At 34.8% G+C, this 12,482-nt stretch overlaps 1 protein-coding gene across 1 annotated transcript in view; it reads left to right on the forward strand.

Moving 5' to 3' along the window:
* Positions 1 to 9,531, forward strand: part of Acsl (Acyl-CoA synthetase long-chain) — a 393,532-nt gene extending 384,001 nt beyond the window's left edge. The window contains exon 18 of the mRNA XM_090403141.1: positions 6,958 to 9,531. Within this exon, the coding sequence (XP_090259267.1) occupies positions 6,958 to 7,142 (185 nt within the window). The 3' untranslated portion in view covers positions 7,143 to 9,531. The remainder of the gene's footprint in view (positions 1 to 6,957) is intronic.
* Positions 9,532 to 12,482: the final 2,951 nt, after the last annotated feature.

Raw genomic sequence — 12,482 nt, forward strand, 5'->3', positions numbered from 1 at the left:
TCATTAAAACACTAACACAGGGGGCTATAATAGATAAAATATTACCCCCCCCCACTAATATCCAAGACTGCAGTAAAACTAATTCTGTCCCCTATACTTAGGACACTTCTGGAAAGATATTAAGAATGCTTAATAAATGCTCCGCACTATGTTCAAACTGCATATCAAATGAACAACTCTTATGTCAGTTAAAGAAAAATATCCTCTCTCACTCAGGAACATACAAATTGCCTTGTGCCCTTGACCTGGCATACTGTGGACAGATGGGAAGATCTGTTAACATCTGCCTTTTAGAATATGTGAAATACATTCACTGCCATTTTTATGGCAAGTCAAGACTTTGAAGACCATCCTTCAGACATCCCATTACACAAGAATTATGAGGGAAGGAAACCCGAGTGTTATATGCTTATTGCTAGTCAGATAGACTTTTCTGAATTAACAGCAGTGGAGCACTCCTGAAATGTCAAGAGTATGGCTGCATTAAACCAAAAATCAGTCATTTTAGGGTTAATTGAAACCATACGTTTGTATTTTTTTCCCTATTATCCAGTTTTTATCCAACATAGAGGCTGGCAAAATATGTTAGTTCCTTTCTTTTTGTTCCATTACAAATTGCTTGTTTCTCTAAATAACTGATGCTTGTGTACTGTGACAAATGTGTTCTGAAAATGGTTGGAAATCTAGTGAAATATTAGTAGCTAAATTAGTGAATGTCTTGCTTGTTTTGTTCCTTTATTATTGTGGGGGAATAATAATTATTCCCCCACAATAATTTGTTGTTATAGGGAATAAACAGGTGCAATAAATTGTAATTGTACCTGTTTGTAGGGAAGACAACCTCCCAGTGATGAAGATAAACTCCATCACTGGGAGGTTATCTATACTTCTTGCATTCTTTGCTCTATTTCTCCTGAATCTTTTTTTACTATCCTGTCTTTCAAACTACCAGCACTGGGATCCAATGCCTCACCATTATGTTTGCTGTGGAGTGCAACCTGTGGACATCCAGAAAAGGAAGAATCTTGCACTCCTTTGGCCTGTGCTTCAGCAAGACAGGTGATTCTGGGTAGATCAATTAGCTAGTGGGCTTGCCTGCAGGGGTAAGTGGTTTCACTGTAAGTCTCCTTCCCCATGACCCAAAGCTTATTGTGATGCTAGTACAGTAGTTCCCCCTTATCTATGCAGGATACGCTCCAAGACACCTCATGGATACCTGAAACCACAGATGGTATCAAATGCTATATATACTATGCTTTTTCCTATATATACCTATGATAAAGTTTAATTTATAAATTTGGCACGGCTTCATTTTGACAATTTTTTTTGTGGATAACTGAAACTGCAGATAGCGAACCCACAGATAAGGGGGGGGGGGCTTCATATAGTGTAGGCTGTGGTAGGTCTCTCATTTGACTCCTGAGTGTAGTCATTGCTTGCCAGATAGTGGATGTCTCCATGTGTAGTGCTGGGGGTGGGTGTGGATCTCTGGTGCTGAATCAAACTCCCTTCGAGTAGGAATAATTTTTCATCCTCTTGTTTATCTGGAACACTCAAAAAGCCATGTCAAGAAATCACAGAAACATCAACTGAAAATAACAAAATAAAGAAGAAAACATCAGAGGGTTGCAATAAATATACCAACATTTTTAATACTACATTCAAATGAACATCCGCTTGAAAAAATGCTAACCCTTCCTCATCCAGAAAGATTTGGAAGGCTTGGCAGGATCTGCAAAATCAGTCAAGAAGCCATATTAAGAGGACATCCTCATAGAAATGAACTCAGACACAGAGAAACCCCCTTCATTCTTGTCTTAATACATGAAGGGCTTTGAAGTTGAATTGTGGCCATAAAGTTAAAAGAATAGAATTGTCTAGAATGTTATTATGTTATGGTGTTAAGATGTCGTGTCACTGGAACCAGGAAATCCAGCCCTAACCATTTAAAACAGTTTCATTCCATGATGCCTCCTCCACCAAACTTTGCAGTTGACACAACACATTTGGGCAGCATAGCATTCTCCTGGCATCTGCCAAACCCATACTTGCCCATCTTATTGACAGATGATAAAGCATGATTCATCACTGCAGGGAACAAGTCTCCACTGCTTCAGAATCTAATGATGGGGAGCTTTACACCACTCCACCCTACACTTAGCATTGCCTTTGCTAATTGTCAGGCTTGTGTGCATTTGTGTGTTCGTGGAAACTCGTGTTTCTCAGCTCCCAGTGTGCATTTGTGGTGCTAGGGTTGCTTGCAGAGACATTCCAGAACTTGGTAGCTAGTGTTTCAATCAAGGACAAGCAGTTTTCTTTTTCGTGCCATGTGCTTCAGCACTTGGTGGTCCCACCCTATCAGGTCATGATTGTGCTGTTGTTGCACCTAGCTATTTTCACTTCACAATAACATCACTCACAGTTGATTGGGGCAGCTGCAACAGGGCAGAAATTTCCTGAACTGAGTTGTTGCAAAGATAGCATCCTATGATAGTGTCATGTAGCTTTCAGAGAGAGGAAATGGGGGGTTGGGGGGGGGACTCAAATGTACAAATTAAAAGTTTGAAAAACAAGAACCAAAACTTTCAGACTAAGTGGGAAAATTTGAAGAAAGTGTTGATTAATTCATCGAGGGAGGCATATGGTGAGGTCATTTGCGAGGACATTAAAGTCAGAATGCTATTGGTGGATTCAAGAAGTTGCTGGAAAGTAAGTCAGCAGATGCCCTCAGGAAATATAAAGAAATGTAAGAGAACCTAAACTATATGTGAAACTAGCTAAAGTCAAGACTTTGGTAAGAAAGAATGTAAATATCATGACACCAGTAAGATGTTCTGGAGACTATTTGGAAATTCTTAGAAATGGAGAAGAGTACTGTAAAAGCCACATGAATGGAGAAATGCTCTCATAGTGCCTGTTTATAATGAAACAAATAAAATTGCATATGGGAATTATAAAAGAATTTAGCTGCGAATTGTTCAGATAAGATTTATGCAAGCATATTTGAGAATCTGGTGAGAAACATTAAAAATTGAAGATTATAGATGTCTGAGGTAATTACTTTGAAAGAATGCATAAATGAAATTAGCAGTGCCAGAACAGTGGTAGAAAATATTTGAGGAAAGCGGTCAGGAATAGATAACAATATTTAAAGGTGGCAGAATGGTTTTAACTTCTGGATCTGAAATATAGAAAGGCAACTGAAATGGATATTTCACTGTAAGCATAAAATTTCACAGTAGCATAGCATTTAGAAGATGTTGTCAGAAGATATCAAATTCCACATGAATAGAGAAATGCTCATATAGTGCCTGTTTAAATGAAACAGATAAAATTGCATATGAGAATTATAAAAAAATTTAGCTGCAAATTGTTCAGATAAGATTTCTGCAAGCATATTTGAGAAGCTAAGAAAAATTATAGAAGTGAAACTATACAAATAGCAGGTTGGATTCAGATCAAATAGAGATCAGATTTTCACTTGTAAAGCAAGCATTTCAGAAATCATAGCAATATAACAAGGATCTGGGGAGGAAAATTACAATAAAGTGCCAAGAGTAAAGTTGTTGTTCAGAACTTCTACAATGATGTAGTGTAAATGAATTATTACACAAAGCAATATGTATAATCTGTCTTTAAACTATAAGTCAGCAGTTAGAATTCTGAAGATCGTTTCATATGAAATTCGGTATAAGACAACAATATCAGGATTCAAGATGTTCAACTCAGCTCCACTTGCTTTATGCATTTGGCTGTCTGGTTGGCCGAGTGGTTAGCGTATCCACTCTCCAGCCAAAAGGCTGCGGATTCGAATCCCATCATGGGAATGGATTTGTGATTGTCTGTGTAAATACCAGCGGTAGATGGCATTGGTGTAGTTAGTGGATTGAGTGATGGAGACAGAGAGCTGTAGAGTAGGTGTCCTCCCTCGATGAGTCTTTGGACTCTCTGGAGGTATTAGTAGTAGTAATAATAATTAATTCCAGTATATGACCTCTGGACTCATTAACTAAATTAAATAAATTAGCAATAAATATATAAATTGAAAAGAGCCTGTGTAGCTCAGTGGAAGTGGTGTTTGCACTCCTCAGTGCTAAACTGCCTGAAAATAGACTTGGAGTTCGTCTAGTCACCGACTAGAAGAACTTTTACTAAGCCTTTTTTCAACTGGCTCCTAGTTAGTGTGGCATGGGCAAGCAGGTTTTTTGTCCCATAAACTCCTCAAATTCAACCATAGAACCTACACTATTTTCAGACATCAAAAATATTGTATTAGGGTTAGGTACCACAAGATGGTGGCACTTATTAGCCGTCTATTCACTGCATGCTGCTTATTAGTGATAGCCTTGGGCCAGCTATCTCTGATTGGTTACCAGTGAAGATTGAACTGCCCACTCAGTTTCCAAAAGTTAGTTAGGGCTAAAACGGCCTCGCCTACTCCTTATACTGGAATAAAAAGGCATTAGCTGATTTTTTTGATGATGATAAACTGAAATTAAGCAAGAACATGGAAAACAACAACTACATTCTCAGTGGTGAATTTATAGAATAAGTAAAATATTTTGGCTTATTTCTGCACATTTTGAGTGAAGGTGGCAAGTTAAATTTGAAAATAGATAATAGAATAATCAAAACTGATATGGTGGTGATCCATGAATAAATTCATGGCATAAGAGAATTTACCAAAAACGATAACAGTATATGCTGCTTCACTGTAAAGCGAAGCATCAGGAAGGAATCTCCTATAATATTGCAGGGCACAGGCATGCTGCATGTGTCTGTGTTCACATATCTAGGATCATGTGTCCGATTTGATGGATACCTGGACTCAGAACTCAATTGGAGAATCCAATCAGAGTGGATAAACTGGAAAAAGGTTTCAGATATCTTGTGTGATACAGAAGTGTCTGGCAAGTTAAAAGGAAAGATCTGCAAAATAGTAGTAAGACCTGCACTGATGTATAGCAGTGAAATCTGGCAGATGACTAAGAGATGGAAGAAGAGAGTGGATGTAGTTGAAATGAGAATGCTGAACCTTGCATGTGGTGTAACAAGATTACAAGATCTAAAACTCACTGATTAGGGGAAACAACGAAGGTAACCCTAGTATCTGGAAAGATTAGGGAATCAAGGCTGAGATGGTTTGATCATATTATGTGGAGAGATAAAAGCTATTTGGGAAGGAGAGTGCTTGAGATGAAGCCAAGCAACAGAAAGGAGAGACCTAACCAACAATGGCTGGACAGCTTGAGTTTGGACCTCCAAGACCTCAGATTAGAGGAGAGACTGGCCTTGGACAGAACTAAATGGAGGTGGTTGATCTGCTGCAGTAACCCTATTTGAGTGGGAATGAAGCTGAAGAAGAAGAGTAACAGTATATTAGAGCAGGGCTGACCTACCTTAGGTAATCTGAGGGCTGCATTTAAAAAAACATTTATCCGAGAGTCGCATCCATTGCATATCCAATAATTTAATGAGTAGCAGCGACACAACCTCGATAGCTGAAAAAATTAACAACACTAATTGCATGCCCTCATTCCCTGTGAGTGCCCGGAGCATGCACATTAGAACAAAACACTGGAAGAAGTCTACTTTGACACATCTAATATTTGAAAAACATGTGGGTATATAGTGATGTAAAAACACCAAATAAAATAGCCAACATTGAGATTATCAATGAAAATCAAAACCCACAGGCAGGCCACACAGAATTGCCTGCAGGCTGTGTTTTGGACAGCCCTGTATTAGAGTGTTCAAACAGGTTTTAACTTCTAGATCTGAGAATTGGATTCAAAATGAGTTGATCAAAGAGTAGACCGTAAGTATGAGAGCAAAAAGACAGGCATCATTGGCAGAGTCATACTAAAATTGAATTAAATTTTGACAGTGTTAGCATTCTATGTGATAAGACCTAATCTTAGGTAGTATAATTGCTTAAGTAGAATAAAAGAGAAAATGTTAGCACTGGTACCTGATGAAAATGACCCAGAAATGAAAGTCTTGGTGGACTTGATGCAATTAGAAGTGTGATTTCTTGGGGATTGCTGTATAAATATCTTTTTCCAGTTTTAGTCTGTGATGATTGTAGTTTGTTTTGATAATACTAGATATTAATTAATAGAAAATTTGAATTGAAAGCATGAAGTTGTAGCTTATTAAAGATTAATAAGCTACAACCTTATTAATCTTTAAATCAAGACAAAGTATATCTATTATTAGTTACAGATAGGACTTTCATTGTATGGCTTAATTTTGCCTTCATATTTCTCTGCATCATGCGTGAACTGAGGGTTAGATATTTCAGTACATCTACTATAGAGAAACTAAACACACTGCTTTTTTTCCAAGTCATTTCTGTTCCCTATAAGCTGGGTTGTAGCATAGCACTTGTATTAATGGGTGTTATGCAGAAAATTATTTATTTAAAAATTATTTAAATACCAAAATGCTTTTAATATTAGGGATGACATAAATATAAACCTTAATTAAAAGGGTAGTTGCATTATGCAAAATATATACACATTTTTATACTAGGCCTAAACTATCAGAAACAATACCAGTGAGGGAGGGGGACAAGTCTTGTAATTGAAATGTAGAATACACTATTTTTGATGATCATTTTAATAAGTGTAGCAGATTTGTAAGCATTGATATCATTAATTCATGATGTAGAGATCCCATGGAGAATAATGTATACCTGTACTGACAAATCTTAAATCGGGATATACCACGCCCCTTATAATTTCAAAAACTGTCTGTATATGTATATTCAATCACTGGTCCTGTTATTGCCTAACTCACCAATTCCTTAAATACTTTTAATGTTGTCATCCTAGATAGATTTAAATATTCTGCAGAGTGCTATTGAAAATGATAAAATCAACTTTAAAATGGTCTTTTACACTTGTAATTTATGTATGGTAATAAAAATGTAAATAAATAAATGGTCTCTTTCAGCTGGACGCTTATTAAAAGTTGAAGTGCCTACAAAAATTAAATTGTGTGTGGAAGAATGGAATCCTGATAGTGGACTGGTTACTGCAGCATTCAAGCTTCGCAGAAAAGTTATTCAACAGTTTTACCAAAGAGAAATTGATGAAATGTATGGGTTGGAGTGCAACGGTCCATCAAAATCAGCTTAATTTTGGTTAACCTTTCCTTTATGATGTTTTTAACTATTAGATACTGGCCTTTGATCCACAGAAAACTACCGAATTGCTGTTAAAGGGAATTTTTTTATTATACAAGAAAATTAATTCATCACAAACTGCCTGTGCAAGAGAGCAGCTATGTAGAGAATCTCAAACATTTAGATAGTTAAGCTTCATGAAGATATTAAAGCAAGTAAAAGGAAATATTTCATCTTTCATGAAAAAGGCATGAAACACTTTGTCGTGTTAAGTCAGACTTTGCTTCAATTTATATGGGGATGATTTCTATTTATTACTCTTTCTCAAGGTATACAACAAACAAAATTCTGCATTTTTATGAAAACCAGAAAGTGAAATTTTAACTAGGAATTAACTAATTTCTGATGAATTTGCTGTTTCACAGGCAGGAGAAACTTTTTTAAATACTGGCATCCTGTGAATAAAAAGTCAGTTGTTATGAGTTGACATACTCTACTACACTAATAATGGTATTTTATTTTTTATTACAGCTTAAAATAAGCATCACAATTGATGTAGCAGTTTTGAATTATTGAATGGTTTTGCTGATTGTTAGTAACTGTTTCATTTTGAAGGTGAACAGAAATACTGCATCAAGTATTGTAATTATTCTGAAATTTGTATATAAATTGCGAATTTCATCTTAGTGCCAGAAGGGTTAAAAAAAATGTATTTCATTAAATGTTTTCTGAACTTTCTGTTAAATCTGTTAAAATTAAAAATAGCATACTAAAGTTAAATGTTCATCAAAGATTATGTAACTGAATTTAATTAATTGGGCATGTTTGAATATCATCTCAAATTGCAAGTCAGACTGAAGAATCACTTATTTTGCTCATTAAGTAATTGTGATAAATAATTGTATGTTATTCATGTGCTTATATATATAAACATCAGTTTAATCAACAACTGAAGCACCTGACTAAAGATTGTGGGGCTGAGTTGAAAGTCAGATTTATTCTTTAGTGGCTAGATAAAAATCTAGCATCATCAAAAGTTTGGTCAGTCATAATTAAGTTATATAGGGATAAAATAAATTATTACTGGTTGTATAATAATAATAGTGTAATTTTGTAAAATAATTCATAAATTTACATTGCTTAGCAAGAAACTGCATGCTGTAGAGTCAATAGAAAGTGGACAAGAAGTTAATATTTGTGTCCGCTAATATAAAAAGTAGATCTGTAGATATGAAAATGTATATATTATTTTCTGAGTTTCTATGATATCATTTTATTCTGATATGCATAATAATACTGGTTCCCCTCCCATTGCAAAAAATACAAAAAAAAAATTGTTTTTATTCTCCAAGATCATGTATGTATTCAAAATGTAAAGAAGTGTATAGTCCTATACCATCATGTAATAATAGCACTCCAAATAATGTGAATCATAAATTATCACAAGAAGACTCGACAAATTATCTGGCTGTAATTAAAATTTCAATGAGATTTCTCCTTTTATTTGTTGACTGTTTCATAATTGTAATCACTGTATATAGAATTCATTTTGCTGTATACCTTAATATATATATTACTAAAGAAATGTGCAATTGCTCTCAAAGTGAAAGTGACAAAATTTTGTCCAAAAAAAAAAAATCCTGTCACTTCTTAGAATATAATACCATCATGAAGAAAAAAACTATTTAAATAATGTACAATTTAGCACATAGCAATGTATAATGATAATATATTTAGCACAGTTGCAAAAATTTGCTTGTATGATGAAGTTTTATAAAATGAGCATGTGAACATGTCCTATTTTTAATTTGCTCAGTCGCTACAGTATTACTGTGGAGTGCCTTATTTTTAATGAGAAACCCAAAACAGGGTATAGTTTGAGAATTAACTTTATAGTTTACTATAAAATTTGCATTATGTTTTGGCTTAATTTTTACTGTTAAGTTTATGGATTATAAGAAAGAGTGAGGCATTTCACTTTCTCTTTTTTATAATGGCAAAGAAATGTCTTAAAGTATCTCTTCAAAGATTATCCTCTTCCTCTTATCACTAGATAAATTCCTTTTCTTGCTTTTAAAAAAAAAAAATCTCTAGTCATCTTGAATGACTTTAGTCAGTTAAACTGTTCCCATTTTATTTGACAGTTAGACATGAAAGTAAATGCATTACTACAGACATCAGTGATTTTTCTTGGGGGAAAAAAAAAATAAGGATGCTGGTATTATTTATATTGTTACCTTAAAATTGGGAAAATAAAAAGGGTCCAATGTTAAGTTTGTGCCATTTCTGACAGAGGTGTGTGTGTTTCTTATGCCTTGTTGAATATTGTAAAATCCTCATTTGTTGTTGAACTTCATGTGTGCTAGGCATAAGTATTTAATAATAAAACAAATTAAAATTTGTATGATTATTCTGTGGATTAGAGCTGAAACACCAAATATGAAAGGTTCTACAGGAACAACAAAAAATACAAGAACTTTTAAATTGACAAATATTACCTTAATGCACAAAGGACATTAGTAATGAGAAATAATAGATAAAATATCTTTTTATTTCTATCCCTCAACAGAATTAACTATATTCAGTTTGTTAAAATTTTGTGGGAAATATTCTATAGGATGATGAATGTGGATGAGAGAGAGAGAGAAAAAAAAAAAGTTAAACAAGACCCCTGCTGATTTTGTCAGGGAACCAGAACAAGCCATAAAGTTCACATTCTTGTTATTATAAACATCCAAATGTCATCTTCAACATCATTGGACTTCTTTTCCAGTTCTGGTTTACAGTCTTCCACGAGAGTAAAGTCACAGAAGATCTCAGCCCACCTCTAGATGGTCGACATGGAATTGGTTGATTCCTGTGGCGTCGGTTGCATCTGTGGTAACGGTCATGTGGAGGATCTCTGGAAATGAGCATTAAAGAGTTAAACATCTGATAGCATACAGCTAGAAAGCGAGATTTATTAGCTAAGGATTTCCTCCCTCCACCTCTGTATTCCCAATCACTTTTTCTATTTTCTTCTTACCTTCCTTATTCGAATTCTGTTTGTTTTCTAGGGGTACTTTACCTCGTACCCTCACGGGCTCACTTTAGTGAGTACGGGAGTGGCAAACCCCAGATACCTGATGCTGGACCGTGCCCTACTTCATGTAATATACATCTGTGTATTTCTGTAGACTGGTCCCTATTCTTCTTTCTTTTTCTTATTGTTCATCTTGCTTCTTCCCCCCAATTCTATTAGAGTAGTCGAGGGTTAGGGATGAATCTTTCCTATTATACTATGTTTTTTCCATCTCGTGCAGTGTAAGTCTGCTTTCCCTTCCAAAAGGCGGGTTCAAAGGCCTTACGGTGACAGTCCGAACTCACCCTGCAAAAGGTTTGTAGCCTATCCAGGGGAAATTTCCAATTACTCGCAAAGCTCTGAAGAAGAAAAATAGGATAGATTTAAATGGAATTGACCTGGCTAATGGACAGGGACTTCTCTTGGAAAAATTAAAAATAGCTAGGAAAACAAAATTTCGTATTATACTTGAGTATCAGACAATAATCAAAGTTAGAATGAAAATTATCAGACATTCAATATTTTTGGAATATATGCACCAGTAGATGAAAAAGAGAGGAAGAGACAAGAATTTTATGGAAAATTTCAGGAATGTATTGATGAAACAAAAAAATGAAGCAACTGTCTTGATTGGAGATTTCAACACTAGATTGGGAAGCAACCCTATAACAGGTTGCATTGGATCAGAGGGAGAATCAGTAATCAATGACAATGGAATTTTATTAAGAGACTTCTGCATATTTAATAATCTAAAAATCAGCAATACTTTCTTCGGGCATAAAGATATACATAAGTACACATGGGAAGCAAGAGGAATAAAATCAATAATAGATTACATTATATTATTAACAACAAAGTAAATAATAATATGGATACAAGAAGAACAGTGTAGTTTTAAAAGAGGGAGAGGATGCACAGCTGCCTCTCACAATTCAACAGATCATAGAAAAAAGAAACTAATTTAACCTGGGCACTTTTCTTCTCTTTATTGATAAATTGAACAGAAATCTACTCTGGAAAATATAAGACAATAATATACCTCCTAAATTAATTCAATCAATAAGTTTATATAGAGAAACAAAAATTTGCATCCAATTTGCAGATGGAACATTACCAGAACCTATAACTACAAATAAAGGAGTAAGACAAAGTTGTGTCTTATCCCCAATCCTATTCAACATTTATATATAAACAGAATCCTAAAAGAATAGAAAACAACTGTCAAAAATGGAATTAAAACTATCAAATAAACAACTAAATATAAAAATTTTAAATGAAAATTTCTGAAACAAAAACAATAGCAATGGCAAGGTGTGGAAACACCATTCAAAATGTCAAAATTATGCTTAACAATAAAATAATAGAACAAGTTACAGAATTCAAATACTTAGGAAATATAATCTCGCAATACAATATTGATTCACAATTGGAAGCAGGACTACAAATTTACCACCGAATGAACGGCATAATTAAAAGAAATTTTGGAAAACAAATGATTGAAGAAACTTAAGATTACATAATATGACCCCTACACCATCTCTCAAATTTGGAAGTGAAAATTGGATTCTAAAACAAAGAAACAGGCAAAGATTAGAAGCAGCACAGAAGAATGTCTAAGACCTCTCCAGGAACTCACTAGATTAGATAAAAAGAAAAATACAGAAATAAGAGAACTAGATACGAAAAACATCGTACAAGAAATAGAAGAATATCAGCAAAATTGGCTACGCCACATAGAAAGGATGAATAACAATAGGATTCCCAAACTATCATATAAATATAAATCTACAGGAAGAAGAGACTGCTGACGTCCTAGACTCAGTTGGAAAGACCAACTTCATCTGCAGAGCAGGAACAGGACATAAAAAGCCTCTACCTGAATTGCTCAAGATGACTTTACCTCGTTTATTTAAATAGGCCAATGACAAGTTTCCTTTACTCTTACATGCAAAATTTTTAGACATTGCTGTAAGACATCATTTAAACTAGGAGCCTCTGTCACTCAATCAGTATAAACGAAGCCTTTGGATCGGAATGACCTGGGTTCGATTCCTGTCCGTGACATAAGGAACCTTTATCTGGTCTCTTTCGACTAAAGGTGAGTTAACCGGTTTCTTACGGTTGTGATTTTTCTCCAGGTGACTCCAGTTTTTCATCCCTCAGAACAGGCAAACCGGCCCTGTGAATACATACAGTCATAAACTATGCTATGGCAAGGACAACAACGGGAAACCACGCATATAGCTACTCCCACCAACCGTATGACTCAGGGAATAGGATAGGTTCATTTAA

Source organism: Typopeltis vanoorti, chromosome 13 (assembly GCF_054136105.1).
Source record: "Typopeltis vanoorti isolate ZY-2024b chromosome 13, IOZ_Tvanoo_1.0, whole genome shotgun sequence".
NCBI classification, from domain to species: domain Eukaryota; kingdom Metazoa; phylum Arthropoda; class Arachnida; order Uropygi; family Thelyphonidae; genus Typopeltis; species Typopeltis vanoorti.